This window comes from Vicugna pacos, chromosome 22 (assembly GCF_048564905.1).
Source record: "Vicugna pacos chromosome 22, VicPac4, whole genome shotgun sequence".
NCBI classification, from domain to species: domain Eukaryota; kingdom Metazoa; phylum Chordata; class Mammalia; order Artiodactyla; family Camelidae; genus Vicugna; species Vicugna pacos.
The window spans coordinates 6,587,692-6,605,697 of NC_133008.1; the positions used below are offsets into that span (position 1 = coordinate 6,587,692).

The following is an 18,006-nucleotide window of genomic DNA, read 5'->3' on the forward strand; positions in this document are numbered from 1 at the left end:
TCAGAATACAAAGTAAACAAGCAAAAATCCTTTTATTTCTATATATTCACAACGAATATGTGGACAGCGAGTTAAAAATATAATACTATTTAGAATCACTCAAAAAAGAAATACTTAGGTATAAATCTAATACAACATGTACAGGATTTGTGTGCTAAAAACTACACTATGCAGATGAAAGGAATCAAAGAACTAAATAAATGGAGAGACATGACATTTATGAATTGGAAGATTCCAACATAACAAGGATATCAATTCTCCCCATTAAGGCCAGTTTTAATGAAATTCTTATCAAAATTCCAGCAAGATTTTTCTTTTTACAGATATATACAAGATTACTCTAAAATTGCTATGGAAATAGAAACTAGAATAGCTGAAACAATTTTGAAAAAGAAGAATAAAACGGAAGGAATCACTCTACCCAATATTAAAGCTGATATTATATAGTTACAGTGATTGAGTCGGTGTGACGCCGGTGGGGCAGACCACAGACACACCACACACACACACAGAACCACTGATACACACCACAGCATGGATGAATCTCCAGAGGGTTACAGAATGGAAAGAGCCGAACCCAAAAGGTTACATACTGTGCAATTCCATTTATATCACATGATCTATGTAGATCAGTGTAACAGAATGGAGAGCCCAGAAAGAAACCCACACAAATATGCCCATGGATTTTTGACAAAGGTGCAAAAGCAATTCAGTGGAGGAAAGGCAACTTTGCAACAAATAGTGCAGGTGCATTTGGACAGCCATAGGGCAAAAAATGAACTTCATGTCTTACACTTTACCCAAAAATTAACTCAAAATGGATCACTGGCTTGAGCATAAAATGTAAAACTATAAAGCTTTTAGAAAAAAGCAAGAGAAAATTATCAGGATGTAGAACCAGACAAAGAGTTTCCTGTAAAACTAAATATGCAACTACTATATGACTCAGCAGGTGCACTCTTGGGCATTTATTTATTCCAGAAAAATGAATGTTTACATGTTTACACACAACCCCATACACCAAGGTTTACAGAAGCTTAATTTGCTACGTCTAACACTGGAAGAGGTCCTTTAGTGGAAGAATGGTTAAACAAAGAATGGTATGGAGTACTAGTCAGCAACAAAAAGGAATGAACCACTGATACACGCTACAGCATGGATAAATCTCCAGAGAATTAGAGTGAAAAGAGCAAAACCCAAAAGGTTACATACTGTACAATTCCATTTATATCACACTCTTTTTTTTAACATTTTTATTGATTTATAATCATTTTACATGTTGTGTCAAATTCCAGTGTTCAGCACAATTTTTCAGTCATTCTTGGACATATACACACTCATTGTCACATTTTTTTCTCTGTGATTTATCATAACATTTTGTGTATATTTCCCTGTGCTATACAGTGTGATCTTGTTTATCTATTCTACAATTTTGAAATCCCAGTCTATCCCTTCCCACCCTCTACCCCCCTGGTAACCACAAGTCTGTATTCTCTGTCCATGAGTCTTTATATTCCACATATGAGCGATCTCATATGGTATTTTTCTTTCTCTTTCTGGCTTACTTCACTTAGAATGACATTCTCTAGGAGCATCCATGTTGCTGCAAATGGCGTTATGTTGTCGGTTTTTATGGCTGAGTAGTATTCCATTGTATAAATATACCACTTCTTCTTTATCCAGTCACCTATTGATGGACATTTAGGCTGTTTCCATGTTTTGGCTATTGTAAATAGTGCTGCTATGAACATTGGAGTGCAGGTGTCATCCTGAAGTAGATTTCCTTCTGGATACAAGCCCAGGAGTGGGATTCCTGGGTCATATGGTAAGTCTATTCCTAGTCTTTTGAGGAATCTCCACACTGTTTTCCATAGTGGCTGCACCAAACTACATTCCCACCAGCAGTGTAGGAGGGTTCCCCTTTCTCCACAGCCTCTCCAGCATTTGTCATGTTTGGATTTTTGAATGACGGCCATTCTGACTGGTGTGAGGTGATACCTCATTGTAGTTTTGATTTGCATTTCTCTGATAATTAGTGATATTGAACATTTTTTCATGTGCTTTTTGATCATTTGTATGTCTTCCTTGGAGAATTGCTTGTTTAGGTCTTCTGCCCATTTTTGGATTGGGTTGTTTATTTTTTTCTTATTGAGTCGTATGAGCTGCTTATATATTTTGGAGATCAAGCCTTTGTCGGTTTCACTTGCAAAAATTTTCTCCCATTCCGTAGGTTTTCTTCTTGTTTTATTTCTGGTTTCCTTTGCTCTGCCGAAGCTTGTAAGTTTCATTAGGTCCCATTTGTTTATTCTTGCTTTTATTTCTTCTAGGAGAAAATTTTTGAAATGTATGTCAGATAATGTTTTGCCTATGTTTTCCTCTAGGAGGTTTATTGTATCTTGTCTTATGTTTAAGTCTTTAATCCATTTTGAGTTGATTTTTGTATATGGTGTAAGGGTGTGTTCTAGCTTCATTGTTTTACATGCTGCTGTCCAGTTTTCCCCACACCATTTGCTGAAGAGACTGTCTTTATTCCATTGTATATTCTTGCCTCCTTTGTCGAAGATGAGTTGACCAAAAGTTTGTGGGTTCATTTCTGGGCTGTCTATTCTGTTCCATTGGTCTATATGTCTGTTTTGGTACCAATACCATGCTGTCTTGATGACTGTAGCTCTATAGTATTGTCTGAAGTCTGGGAGAGTTATTCCTCCAGCCTCTTTCTTTCTCTTCAGTAATGCTTTAGCAATTCTAGGTCTTTGATGGTTCCATATAAATTTTATTATGATTTGTTCTAGTTCTGTGAAATATGTCCTGGGTAATTGGATAGGGATTGCATTAAATCTGTAGATTGCCTTGGGCAGTGTGACCATTTTAACAATATTGATTCTTCCAATCCAAGAGCATGGAATATCTTTCCATTTTTTAAAGTCTTCTTTAATTTCCTTCATCAATGGTTTATAGTTTTCTGTGTATAATTCTTTCACCTCCTTGGTTAGATTTATTCCCAGATATTTTATTACTTTGGGTGCTATTTTAAAGGGGATTGTTTCTTTACTTTCTTTTTCTGTTGATTTATCGTTACTGTAAAGAAATGCAACTGATTTTTGAACATTAATTTTGTAACCTGCTACCTTGCTGAATTCTTCAATCAGCTCTAGTAGCTTTTGTGTGGACCTTTTAGGGTTTTCTATATATAGTAACATGTCGTCAGCATATAATGACACTTTTACCTCTTCTTTTCCAATTTGGATCCCTTTTATTTCTTTCTCTTGCCTGATTGCTTTGGCTAGGACTTCCAGGACTATGTTGAATAGGAGTGGTGATAGTGGGCATCCTTGTCTTGTCCCAGATTTTAATGGGAAGCTTTTGAGTTTTTCACCATTGAGAACTATGCTGGCTGTAGGTTTGTCATATATAGCTTTTATTATGTTGAGATATGTTCCCTCTATACCCACTTTGGCGAGAGTTTTTATCATAAATGGGTGTTGAATTTTATCAAATGCTTTTTCTGCATCGATTGAGATGATCATGTGGTTTTTGTCCTTCCTCTTGTTGATGATTTATATCACACTCTTGAAATGACAAAATACAGACATGGGGAGCAGATTAATGGTGGCTGGGGGCTAAGAAGGGGGAGGGGACAGGAGGGCAGTGGGTGTGGCTATAAAAGGGCCGCATGAGAGATCCTTGTGGTGAAGGAATGTTCATGTCTTGACGGTCGGGGCCAATATCCTGATGAGGATTCTGTCCTGTAGTTTGGCAGGTGGGTACCATTGGGGAAAACTGAGTAAAAGGCACACAGATCTCTGTATTACGCCTTACAATTGTGTGTGAATCTACAATTGTCTTCCCACAATAACTTAATTTAAAGCAGGTGAGACTCGGGGAGCAGAACAGATTATTGTCATGGATGGCCTAATTTCAGTTCATCTTCTGACTAGGTCTTTATCTGGCTTCTTATGAAAGTGAGAGCCCAGAGAACCAAACAGAAAAAGAGAGGTGGAAATCTCTAAGGTGAGTCTGGGTGCTGAGACGGGGAGGAGGGGCGGGGTGGGGTGCTTGGGGCTGGGAGAGAGCCCAGAGGCTTCACCCATCCCCAAGTTGTCAGCCTTCTGGGAGCCCTACCATGGGGAGGGGCCAGGTCAGACCAGGGTCTTAGAGGTGGGGGAGGAACTCAAGGGCTAGGGGAGAGAGAAGAGGCTTCGACCATAACCCTCCGTGGCTTGAGGCTGGTCGAGATGTGTGTCCCAGGGACCCCAGTCCATACTCATGACAAAAAGTGAGACCCGCACCGCTTCCTGCCGGTTCAGCCTGTTGACACAGCCGAGCGGAGGCAGGAATGATGGGCAGCTGCGGGCTCTGAGGACCAAGCCAATAAGCTGGCACGCGCCCCTCTGGGGTGGGGCGAGGCCAGCGGGCGCTCACCACCCTCGGGGTGTCTAAATCTGCAGGTCTTCTATTCTGGGGAAGACGTGAGAAGCGCTGAGCTGGAGGGAAAGGAGGAGGAGAAGGAGGAGAGGGAGCCAGCAGCAGCCTTCGGCAGCCCGGCCCCAGCCAGCCCAGCGGGAGGTGGAGCCATCCGTGCCTCACTGCTTTGCAAACTGTGACCCTGTGGCCTGGCGCCTGCCGCAGTGACCACACAGCACAGGAGACCTTTCTCCACCTTTTGCGGAACCTCAGCTGTGGCCGGGCCCAGGGCCTCCGGACGTGTGGAGGGCACGTGCCTTGGGAGCCCTGCCTTCAGGACGGTGATGGTCACATTGCTGGTCAGTCTGTCCATCCTCACCGACGACTCAGGGGGTTGGGCGATGCAGTCTCACTTCCACTGGGTGACTCGTGCCGTGGTGGTGGACAACTGGTCTGTCGCCAGGTGGCCTGGGAGCCTCCGCACCTCCAGCAGACATCACGGTGATGTACGAAGGACCAGAGCCCACCAGTGGCCCCTGCCGTTCTGCCGACGGACCCTATCCTGCCCCTTGAGATGGGCTGGTTTCTGTAGCCCTGTGCACACCTTTCCGGATCCTGCTGGTATCAGGAGAAAGCTTCCTGGTGACAGCTATGACGCCAGTCAGCAGGAAGATTGTGTGTCACAGACTTGACAGTGTGTACAGTATATTGTAAATTTTAAAGTTGGTATAAAGACATTGGTACACCCTGTATAGCCACATCTACTTCATGTCTCTAGCCCATGGGCTTCTGCCAGGAGGCCAGGCATGTTCCCAGCTCAGGCCCAGGAATGCCGTGACGGCAGGTCAGGAGGGGGACATGGTGGCCATTTCTGCTCCATAGACCCCATGTCCTGCTGAAAGGAGCCGGTGCTGACTAGGTGCTTGGTAAACTCTGGTGAATGTATATCAGCAGCCCAGTGTGAGGCCAGACGCCTCTCTTGTTGGGGGTGGGGGGTGGGGAAGAAGGGGGCTTAATGAAGCCAGGGAGGGCCCCCCAGCCCACCGTGAGACTCCTCCCACTGGGCCCTCACCCAGCCCGCCACAAACTGAGCCAAGTTTCTGGGCCAGTAAGTGGATGGGCCCCCACCTGGCATGTGGCCAGGTCACCAGCCAAGATGTCAGGGACTATGATGTGCACCCCATTCCTGGTCAAGGCCCGTGGGGCAGAGGGATGTGTTGGAGGTGCACTGACCCACCCTAGCTGACTCCTGGTCACATCGAGGCCCTGCTTGCTACCAGACTCGGCTATCCTGGCAGCATGGCCTTGGGCCCCATCTGAGGGACAGTCAGAGGCAGAGCAACCGGTACCCCAGGTGCCTCCCCAACTCGAATTCTGCCTGATGAATCCAGGACCTCACCCAGGCCCCAGAAGGGCCTCGCAGCCTGACAGAGGCATGGGAATGCTGCACCTTGGGGTTGAGCAGGATCTGCTCTGCACCCAGACCAGCCCACCCCCTTTTCACCTGAGACCCCAGAGACAGTGAGTAGTGGAGTGGAGCTTCAGCCAGCCCAGGCTCCCACCCTGCCTTCCACCATATCGATCTCCTGACAGAGGCCTGAGTGGAGCCCTGGGACCAAACCCAAGGAGTCCTGAGGGGTCCCAGGAGATGCTAGGAGCCCCTCCTGATCCCTTCATCCCTACCCAACAAGCTCCCTTGGTCCCTGACATCCCCTGGGCAACATTAGATAAGACTCCTGCAGGGAGTCGTCAGTGGGGAATGTCCCTGCCTCCTGGTCACACTGAGCCTGCCTGTCAGGAGCAGGGGCGAGTGGCACAGAAGGAGCTGGTGGCCTTGGAGACATATGATGGCAAGGCCAGGGCCAATGCCCACCCTCAGGGCCCAGGCCTTGCAGGTCACCTGACTCCATCTCCTTATTCCCAAAAAACTCAGTGCAGGGCCTGTAAGAAAACCCCAGAAGGCTGAGCTTCGGGAAGCAGCAGGTGAGGTAGAAGGGCTGGGGCCTGCTGGCTACAGTCCCTTCCTCTACTTCCCCGCCGCATGCAACCCCTCACCCAGGCCCAGTCTCCCAGCTCTCTCTCTGAAGCCAGACCCCCAATTCTTCCTCTCAGTCACGCCCTCCCAGCCGCGCCCCCTCTTGGCCACGCCCCTCCCGACCACTCCCCCTGGAGTTGCAGCAGCCCCCACCAGGCTGTGCGGAGCATGAAGAAAGATGTTGGAGAAGCTGTACGGGGCCTGCAGCGCAAACTCTGGTGGTCAGACGGCAGGCAGGTCAGTGCGTGGCTGCGGAGGGGTGCCTACCCCCAGGCCCGCGGTGTCTCCTGTATCCTAACCCTGTGGCCTCGCAGTTGCTGTTCCCACTGCCAGGCATGCCGCCCCTCAGCCTGCTGTCTAGTCGGAGCTGCAGCCTCAGGGATGGAGGCCCCTCTCTGGGGACGGATCCCTGACGTGCATCCTCTTCCGCCACGTCTGCTCCCTACAGCCTGCCAGCCCCGCGGTGGCCCGGTGCAGAACAGGCTTCAGGTGAGGATGGTGACGTGAGGCCTGGGCTCACCCCCAGCTAGAGGGGGTCCAGGAAGGAAGGAAGAAGGCAGCCCGCGGCCAGCCTCACAGAGAACACAGGACCCAGGGGCTCAGGCAGAGTGCACTTGTGTCATGGTCATCCCGGAGGCCCTGGCCTCCACCTCTCTGAGCAGCCATTGGGAGCCAGGCTGCCGGTGTCCCAGCCAGGAGGGCCTTCTCTCAGTAGCAATCCAGGTGGGGATCTTGCTGCGCCCTCTCCAGGTGCGCCCTCTCCGGGCGCAGCCTCAGAGCACAGAGAAGGATGGCGCTCTCCTCACAGCCACACAGATGGTTCCTTAGCCACGTCCAGAACTCATGGCCTTTCCCTGCAGAGACCCCTTTGTCCTCCTGCTGTCCTGGCCTCAATCCCTACAGCCAGCTCAGATGACCCACCGGGGACACGGCAGGTGGAACCCTTGCCTGTAGGGCAGGTGTCAGCAGCACAGGAGGTGCCCGAGAGTGATGCCTACGAGGCCCAGCCTGGTGCCAGGTGACGCAGAACCCTGCCACACAGCGCAGGGCCTGAAAAGCCGCCCAGCTCAGGCACCCAGCAGGCACCTGGGCCTCAGGGCTTCGGGATAGCCGGCAGCCCCACTGTGCCCAGGAGGCCAGGGGCGGGCCACGGCTGTGGTGTCTCCTTTGTTGCCCAGCGCTTTTTCTCTGAGCCCTCCAGGGAGGGAGCAGTGGGGATGAGGGAACAGGAAGACTTCCCTGACTGGGGTTTGCCCCAGAGACCCCTGGACCTGGCTGGGGTTCAGAATCAATTCATCTCACATGGGTGATCCGTGGGTCCTCTGAAGCCCCTGCACACACATTGCTTCCCCACCCCCTCATTCCTTGTGGCCAGCGACTTATCCCAGGAACCTGGCCACATCCAAGCCTCTTTGGAGGCCTGTCTGTCCCACCTGACAGCCCTCCAGGGCAGGACCCCAGATAACCCCAGGGTGGTTCTCAAAGGTGTGTCCAAAGCTGTCCCAGGGTACAGCACAGACCCTTTCCCTAACAGCTCAGAGACAGCCAGCCACCAGCATGACCTCTCGCCCTTCAGATCCCTCGGGCAGGCGTCAGACCTCAGGCCACTGGGCTCCCCGTGCTGCAGGGCTCATGTGAGTTTCTCTAGGGAGGGGCACCCTGCCCACAGCACACCTCCAGCAACGCCTCCTCCTCTGGTCTCTAACTCTCCACCATTGATACACCCCATCCTTTGATCAAGGGGGCAGAAGCAGGCAACTCAGTCAAGAGCCACGTTCGGGGTGTGCCTCAGCTGGAGGCTCCATTTCACCCCAAACTCGAATGCACCCACCATGATGTCAAGCCCCAGCCCCGCGCTTTTTGTACACAGCCTAACAAATCCCTCTAGGTGGGTACTGTCACCATCCCCCTTGGCAAGTGACAAAACGGAGGTTCAGAAAGGCAAAGCCACTGCCCGAGGACACCCAGCTCACAGGGACATGCCTGCTTCTGAGGGTTCCAAGGAGCCAAGGGGCGGTCCAGCTGGCCTCTGGGTCTTCCCACAGCACGGACACGTGACACTCACCTTTCCTCCACCCCGGCCCTGTGAAGCCATCTGGTCCTGGACTTTTTTTTGCTGGGAGTTTGTTTATTACTGGTTCCATTTCAATGCCAGTAATTGGTCTGTTCAGGCTAGCTACTTATTCGTGATTCAGTTTTGGAAGATTTCATGTTTCCAGAAATTTTTCCATTTCTTCCAGCTTGCCCGATTTGTTGACATACAACTCTTCATACCATTCTCTTATGATTGTGTCCCTGTGATGTCGGCTGTAACGTCTCCTGTTTCATTTCTTATTTTGTTTATTTGGGCCTTCTCTCTTTTTCCCTTAATGAGCCAGGCTAAAGGCTTAACCATTTTATATTTTCAAAAAAAAAAACAGCTCTTGGTTTCGTTGATCTTTTTCTTTTCTTGGTCTCTTTTATTTATTTCTGCTCTGACCTTTATTATTTCCTTCCTGCTCTGCACCTCAGTGTGCTATTCCCACACTGCCCCCTCACAGTCAATCCCCAGGTTCTGTCCAATCCACTTCCTTAACACTGTCTGTTCCTATCACTTCTACTCCTGCCAATTATCCATCATCCAGCCATCCACCTAGTCGTGTTTCCCTCCCTCCCTTCTTACCATCTTCCCCGGTTCCTTGCTGGACTCCTTGTCCTCGGGACACCCCAGGAAAAGCATGAGCGTGCCCTTCCAGGATGCCATGGCCAGCACCACAGGCTTTTGCTCTCCAATTTTGCCAAATTTCCAACAAAACTGTATTGAAAAAACACAGGTGGCCAGTTCACAGGCAGTGGCTTCCTGATTTAACTTTTTAAATACTGCATTAAAATATTTATCTTATTTACTAAATTTTTTGGTGCCCCCTTAAAATCTGTCCCTGGGTTGCAGCCCTGAGAATTATCCACCTGGAATTTCACAGAGGTCAAGGCTGGAGCTGGTGCTGCATGGAGGCACCAGGGATGTGCCCTCCTTCTCGCACCCCTAACCCAGCTCAGGCATGAATCTGCAGAGCAGCCAGTTCCAGCCACCCCGACCCTAAAGCCACGCTGGGCCTCCTGCACCATGAGTGCAAGGTGTCAGATGCCTCACTGGATGGTAAAGTCCCTCTGCCACCTTTCCCTGACCAGTTGCTCATAGATCTGTGTCCCTTTCTCCTCCATGATGCCTGGGATCTATCCCTTCCTCTCCATCAAGCAGCCGGCCCTGGGGACTGGCCTCAGCCCCGCTCACCTGGGGTTCTGAAGGGCGTCAAGGGAAACGTGACCGCTCAGCTTAAGAGTTTCCCTATAATCAAAGTTGCCCAGATACCCACTGCTCAAAACAGCCCCTTCCTGCAGCCAGACATGAGCTTCCTTCAGCCTGCTGCGTGGGCTGGGGGTGGAGCACCCACAGTGCTTACACTCTGGAGGGGGACTAGGGCAAGGGCGCACTCTACCCCCGCACAAAATGTGAGATGTCACCCCAAAATTCAGTCATCAAGATGAATAATATTTTAATGCAGTATTTTAAAAAATCAAAACTAAGGCAAAAAATCCATAGTGAACAAAATATCAACATATGAAAGACAGGATTCGATGTTCCCTTTTGCCTCAGAGCAGCAAAAGATTCCATCTTTGATTTTTTAAAAATATTACATTAAAAATGTTATTTATACTGATGGCTGAGGTTTGGGGTCTCCTTCTTCTATTTGGTAACTGAAGTAAGTACTTCACTCGCTTTACCCTAGCCCTGGCCCTGGCGGGTACAACCAATAAATAAGCCCAGTAATAATTTCAGAAAGCGATCAGAGCTCCAAGTGATGAGAACAGAAAGTGATAAGAAGTTTCATTTCCAAGAGAAACAAAAATAGACATTCATGCAAGAACACGTACGTGAACATTTACAGCAGTCTACTCATAACAGCCAAAGAGTGAAAACAACCCAAAAGTCCATCAACTGACGAATGGATGAACAAAATGCGGTCAGTTCATACAGTGGAATATTATTCAGCCATGAAAAAGATTGGGGTATTGCTAGATGCTACACCATGGATGAACCTAGAAAATATTTCTCTAAGTGAAAAAAGTCAAACACAAAGGGCTGATTTGTATACTGATTGTATGATTCCATTTATATGAAATGTCCAGAACAGGCAAATCCAGAGAAAGGAAGGAGATTAATGGTTGCAGGGCTGGGGAGGGGGGTGAGGAGAGAATAATAACGAGCTTGGGATTCCTTTTTGGAGTGGTGGGTGTTATGGGACTGAGCAGTGATGGTGGCTGCAGAATTTTGTGAATACTCAAAAGCACTGACTGTATATTTTTTACATGGTGAATTTTATGTGATATTTTATATTAATTATATCTCAAGTTACAGAAAAATTAAAGAAAGCAGGATGACAAAAAGATTCTGAATGGTAGGGTGTTAGGGCAACAGAGATGTCCTCTCTGAAGTGAGGACACTTGATGGGTCCTGAGTAACAAGGAGTCAACCTTGAGCATTCCCAACAAAGGCGCCAATTCACACCAAGGTCCTGAGGCAGAAACAGCTTGCAGTGGGGTCATTCATTCATTCCACAAACAGTTGTTCAGCACCCACTCTGTGCTAGGCCCTGCTCCCTGGGGACACAGCAGGGAGCAAAGCCCCCTATAAGGTGATGTCAGAATGTGAAAGCAGGGACAGTAGGGAAGCGGGGAGAGTTTGGGGTGGGAAGGGCTACATTGTATAGGGTGGTCAGAGGAAGTCTCACTGAGAAAGCGACATTTGAGCAGAGTGGCCGGTGGAATGATGGAGAATGACAGCAGAGAGGTGACGGGACCCAGACTTCCAGGGCCTGAGGCCATGAGAGGACCGGGGACTGGACTGTGAATGCACGGGAGCCGCTGGAGGGTGTGCGCAAAGGACATGGGTGGATTCGTCTCCAAAACATCAAGATTGCTCTTCCTGCATTGGATTCCATGCTCCCAGCCCCCACATCAGCAAAGCTAGACAGCAAACTTTATTTAGCAGGTGGGTTTATTTTCTAAAGGAACCCTTCTGTCCCCAGGGTCCCAAATATGACACTGATTGGAGCGAAGCTGCTTTGGGTGTGGGGATGCCTCAAAACTCTGTGATGGACTGTGGCCGGGGTTCTCAAGCCCAGCAGCTTGGTTTTTTTAATAGAAGGATAGTCAGTTTACAATGTTGTGTCAGTTTCTGGCGTACAACGTAATAGTTCAGTCATACATATACATATATATATTCCTTTTCGTATTCTTTTTCATTATGGGTTACTACAAGATATTGAATATAGTTCACTGTGCTGTACAGTAGAAACTTGTTATTTATCTATTTTATAGATAGTAGTTAGTATCTGCAAATCTCGAACTCCCAATTTATTCCTTCCCACTCCCTCCCCACCACCTGTAACCATAAGTTTGTTTTCTATGTCTGTGAGTTTGTGTTTTTTGAATCAGTTCATTTATGTCATTTTTTTTAGATTCCACATATAAGTGGTATCATATGGTATTTTTCTTTCTCTTTCTGGCTTACTTCACTTAGAATGACATTCTCCAGGTCCATCTATGTTGCTGCAAATGGCATTATTTTATTATTTTTTATGGCTATGTAGTATTCCATTATAAAATATACCACACCTTCTTTATCCAGTCATCTGTTGATGGACATTTAGGTTGTTTCCATGTCTTAGCTATTGTAAGTAGTGCTGCTATGAGCATTGGGGTGCAGGTGTCTTTTTGAATTAAAGTTCCCTCTGGATATATGTCCAGGAGTGGGATTGCTGGATCATATGGTAAGTCTATCAAATATTTATTTTTCACTCTACCACATCCTCCATTCTCAGTCCATGGGGTTGGGTCAAGGGGACTCCACGTCTGCCTCCATGGGTGAGCATGTGGAAGATGTGGCCAGTCAGAGCATTTATCCACTTGGTCACAATGGTTGGCTCAGTGGTGAACTCAGACCAATGAGACTCAGAATATGGAATGGAAAGTCCATTGAGAAAGACAAGAATTTCCTCTCCTACTATGCCCTTCTGAATTGCGGGATTCTGAGAAGACAGAATGGACCCCCTGGACCTGCTGGAGGTCATCTTGCATCCATACAAGGAGAGCCCACCTAAGAATGAATGAAGGCAATCAGGAAGAGAAGGCTGAGAGGGGGCCAGAGGAAGCCCCGCTCTGATGATGTCCATTTACTACTGCAGTCACTTGTGCCTGAGCTTAGACCAACCCCCAGACTTTTCATAAGTGACCAGATAAATTTTTCTCCACATTGAGCTGGATTTCTGATACCTGCCACTAACATGGCCCCAGTCAGTACATAGCACCCTATGCCTGCGGGGCTACCGGCCTGTTGAAGGGCCCTCCCCAAACGCCCTCTTCACTCATATCCCAAAGCTCAATTCCTTCTTCATTCTTAGAGTTGAGTCCCCTTAGTCAAGAGGCCTAATGTGGAAGTCTTTAAAAATGAGCAGGACAGGAGAGATGTCAGGATGTTGAGACACCTAGAGGCTAGGCGCAGAGTTTTTCTGTGCCCCACTTTCTCTATTTATGTCAGTTAGAGCTGCTGCCAAATGCAAATAATGGGAAGTCTTCCACGCCGTGTTTTGAACAGAGAAGCATTAAAGAATGCAGAAGGACACAGGCGCTTTCACCCTTGTTTTTCCACCACCCTTTGTGTGTGGCTTCCATCCTCATGACCCCATGTGGGTGGGAGAAAGAGGAAGATGTGGCAGCAGCAGACCTTCCCTCCCAACACACTAGCCAGAAAAGCATCTTGGCTAGAATGTGCCCTGAGGAAGGGATCTTTGATTGTGTGCTTGTGTATTCCAAGTTCCTAGAACTGCGGCTCAGTAAACATGAACAGAATGAATGAGTGAATGGATGGATGGATGGGTGGGTGGATGGGTGGATGGATGCCCCTACAGGAAAACTGAGTTTTTATCTCCTATAGCCCCTAGAGTGGAGTCAGACAAGAGGGGAGGGGTTGGAATGGTCAGCGGGTGATACCTGACAGCATCTGCCACCCATTCCCCACCCTGGAGTGATCTCCTGGCATTCCCTGTGAGCCTTTATCCTCCACAAGTAGAATCTCTAGGCAAATTCCTTTCTTTCTGAAAGCAGATCTGAGCAGATATCTGAGCAGATCTGGATACCCCCACCCCCAAACCTTCTTAGAAGATTCTTACCCACCATGGGACATATATCTCACTGGGAGATGCGTTCTCCACGTTTTGGCAACATCTCCTAGGGCAAAAGTGATTGGCAGGAAAGAGGTAACTGTGACTCCAGCAGGGGTAACGGGCTGGCCTCTTCTGCCTTCAATAACGACATTAAAAACCAAGCTGGCACAATTTTTAAACAAGGACTTATAGGAGTATTGCCAGCGTGTCCAATGCTGCCGCAATATCCCATATGCTGCAATGATGTGAGATTTATCTTTAGCAAAGAAGCACACAGTCAATAGACCAGATTTATGTCTATTTTTCTCCCGAGGGCTGGGGACAGAATCATTAAATGCATGGAGAGTACGAGGCCTATAAAAGAGAGTGTGACTGAGGGTCGCCTGGAGCAAGCACCCCCAGCTCTCCCAGTCTCCCTACACTTGGCTCCACCTGCCACAATCCCACTATTTCTAGTAAGTTCCTCAGTGGTTTCTTAATGGCTCATAAGAGATAGCTTTTTGATAAAGAACACATTTTGCAAATAGAAAAAAATGGAAAGTAAAACCAATCACCCATCATCCTCCCAAACAAACCCAACTGTTTTCATTTTGCCTGTTCCCTTCTGGGCCTTGTTCACACACGTGGACTTATGTCACAGACGACCAGAGATTTATTTTGTGTTCTGCATCTGCAGTCAACAATACATCATAAGCATTCCTCACGTTGCTGCAGCTTATTTGATAGATTAATAGCTGCAGAATCATCCTCAAATGTATTGTACCATCATTTGCTTGACAAATACATGAGTTTATTTCCAACTTTTTGCCCCTATAATTAACGCTGTAATAAACATCCTTGTGCACAGTAGTTCTGTTTTACTCTTCTTGCCTTGAATGCTGGTTTAAAAGCAGCATGCAGGCTGGGGTCAGCTCTGGGCGGGCGGCTTGCACTGCGCTGCTCCACCTGAATCCGCAGACTGCTGGTCGGAGAAAAGTCGCTGGGGCTCCAGTCTCTCGGGTGACCACAAATGCGCTGGAGGCAGCACGGCCTCCCAGCTGGATGACATGTCTGAGGAGAGAGACTTGGAACCCCACTTTCTCCTTCTGGAAGAAACCAGAGCTGTTTACCTGGCAGGAAGTGGGACCAAGCAGCCTGCATGGTTTTCCTGCAGCAGACAGAGCTCCCCTTGTCTCTGGGGCCTCTGGGCCGTGCCAGCTCTTGGGACCATTCCTCCTCCACAGATGCCCACTGGGCAGACTGACAGTCAAGGTGTCCAGCATTTCTAGGGTCGAGGTGTAGGCTCCTGACTCAAACTAGACCAGCCAGATGCTTTTTCCCCGGAGGAATGTAACGCGGACTTAGCCCCACAGCCATGCCCTGGTGAAGCCACCCCTCTGTTCCTGCTGCCCAGACTCCCAGAGCTGCCTGCGTGCTGTCCTTTCTGGGCAGGCCTGGCCCTGCTGCCTCATCTTCACCAGACTGAGCTGCCCTGCAGCCTTCCAAGTGTCTCTTTCTGTATACATCTCTCCTGCCTGTGAACAGAGTGTCATTCCGGATACAGTGATGCCCCTTGGCAGGAGGGCCCTGGGTATCCCAGAGACCACCACTCCAGGTCAGCCCGAGGACCAGCAGGCAGACAGGAGGGCCGGCCTGCCCAGGCCAGCTCAGCCCAGCTGCCATCTCCTCTCTCAGCTTCTTCTGGCTCAGTCATTTGTCACTCTGACCAAATAAATCTTGACAAAAGTTGAGGCAGTGCCTTCGATCCTGATAAAAGGCTTCTACCCCAGCAGCCTCTGCCCACTCAGCATTGGCCCCAGGCCTCACCCAAATTCCTGGACAGAGCCTCTGGCTTCCCGGCCTGGGCCACATACCAGGAAATCCAGGTATCATCTGAATCCTGAGCCTGGTGCCAACATGCAGGAGTGAAAAGAGTGAGGGTCCTGGCGCCCCCAGGCCCGGGCTTCCACCCTGGTGATGCCACTCACTCCTCATTAGTTGGGGCAACTTCACTGGGCAAAGAGCTCACTTCTCTGAGTATCAGTTTCCTCATCTGCAAAGTGGGCCTACAATCCCTATGTTTGAAAGTCCTCAGGAAAATTAAATTCCCATCCCTGGACCATGAGAGATTCCAAACCTAAGCGGTAGTGTCTCTCATCACGCCTCTGTCCATAGGAGTTCTCACAGCATCACTTCACATGACCCCAAGCCCACTCCCACAGACGGAGGACGGCCAGTGTTGCAGGCCCCTTCTCCCCACGTCCCATTACTTGCCTAACACCGTGCCACCAGGATGGGGGGGAGCAGCTGCTTCCATCCTATAGTGGACCTCTCAAGGTAAGAGGAGCTGGGGACACTTCCATTTTTTGAGGTTCCTGGCGCATTAAAAATGAGGAAAGTTGCAGTAATTGTGGTATAATTTAAGTATCTACACCAAAAAGTATGATACAATAGAATTCATGCTGTTGATACAATAATTGTAGAAAATCCAACACATTTTCTGGTGAACTCCAAGTGGTACATTCTGCGGCAGGACACCAGCTCAAAGGTGCAGGACGACCATCTACTTTTTACATCTGCCGGAGCTGGAGCTGTAACCTCAAAGTCTGAATTTCTAGAAAAAGACATAACCAACCAATGCAGAAACATCACTGGATCCCATTCAGAGAAAATGGGGTAGGGTGGCATTTTTAGATATTTGAGAGCATCTGAACAGGGAGGGATATGGGCTGATTTTACGGAATTACTGTTCACTGTCTTGGTCATAGTAATATCGCAGAACAGCTCAAAGAGATAAAAATGGTTCAGGAAAACCAATTAAAAATAAAAGGACTAGGTAAGCATTTATGACAAAGTGTTAACCATGGTTCAGTCCAAGTGGTGGGGTACAGGGGCTTCACTGTGTTGTCTTCTAACTTTTGTTTTACTTGAAGTTTTCAGTTAAGAAAGACTAAAAGTTTTGGATTACCGACACAAATGTATTGTACATTTTTCTAAATAAAATGCTGTTAAGCTGTGCCCCTGTTTGCTGTAGGGTTCCTGGTGCCTGAGTGTGCAGAACGCTGGCCAGCCTAAAGGCCTACCCTTTTGGGGACGACCTGTTCTGGGTGATGCCTGTGAGAGAGAAGCCTCTAGAACTCTTCACAAGTCCCTGTGCCTCCAGTAAGAAGTCAGAGGGAAATGGGGGTGACTGCAGTAGCTACAGCCTCCAGGCACCCATCATCCAGTTTGCATCTGTCAGAGATAGAGGGGGAGAGGTCGTTAGGACCACTGCACACTGGGAAACTGACCCCAGAGGGGACAGGAGCTTGCCGAGGTCACACAGCTGACATGTAGTCAAGCAGGGATTTGAATCAGTGGCATTCTGGTAAACCACGCTCTGAAAAATAAGAAAAAGAAAGAAAGAGAGAGGGAGGGAGGAAGACAGGGAAGGAGCCCTCATTTATAATGCCTACCAATTTCTGTGGTGTAAATATTACCCTACCATGGCTAATTTCAAGTTATTAATGGTTTGACAAATGGCTCTCAAAATTCCTGAACATTTCACAATCAACGCCATTGATTTCAAACCAGTCCTGGGCATCTGTCTCTGAAGCCCCTATTCTTTTCTTTGTTATTCCTACACTTTGGTCCTTTGCACATCACTTTTAAAACTTTGCCACATCTGTGTTCCACATGACTACTATTTATTAAATATTTTTCTCTCCAGTGCCTCAGTTTTTAAAGACAGGTGACATTACTAACATTGAAAGTGATATCACTTGCTATCTAACAAAGAGTAATGTTAAAATGAACATTTAATTATTAAAATAAAAACATTCTTTGCACTTCCTAAAATACACTATCCATGTACTGGCCCAAATAGCCCAAAGGCTGCACTCTGGGAACCTGGGGGCTGTCCTTCCCCCTGTCTTCTGTAAAGGCCATCATGTGAAAGGAGCATGGCATGTCACTGGCCCTTCAAAAGGAGGAGACAGCAAATCTGATGTGAATGTAAAAATGTGCGGCCAGTACTTGGAAATGTCTCTTGTACAGTCTTTTTTTTTTTAAGTATTTACAACAGCTTTATTTGTAATAGCTATACTAGGAAACCAATCAAACATCTATCAACTGATGAATGGATAAACAAATTGTGGTACGCCCCCCACAATGAAATGCAGAAAAAGGAAATGTGCTATTGACACAACAATATGGATTGGTTCTCAAGATCATTGTGTAGAATTTTAAAATTTAGCAAAAAAAAAAACCTACTGTATGATTCCATTTTTTTACCTTTTCAGTTCTCTTAGGTAGAATTATCACAGTCCAACTGCACACACACATTACTGTGCATGTAAGTACATGCAGACAGTACACTGCACCTTTTTTAGTTTACATATGTGTACT

General features: G+C 47.9%; 1 protein-coding gene across 14 annotated transcripts in view; it reads left to right on the forward strand.

Annotated features, from left to right (window-relative positions):
• RASGEF1C (RasGEF domain family member 1C) overlaps positions 1-5,156 on the forward strand; it is a 64,473-nt gene extending 59,317 nt beyond the window's left edge. For all 14 annotated transcript variants that reach the window (XM_072947078.1, XM_006198914.4, XM_072947086.1 and 11 more), the window contains 2 exons: positions 3,939-4,011; positions 4,449-5,156. In XM_072947078.1, coding sequence (XP_072803179.1) covers positions 3,939-4,011; positions 4,449-4,473 — 98 coding nt within the window. In that variant the 3' untranslated portion in view covers positions 4,474-5,156. The remainder of the gene's footprint in view (positions 1-3,938; positions 4,012-4,448) is intronic.
• Positions 5,157-18,006: the final 12,850 nt, after the last annotated feature.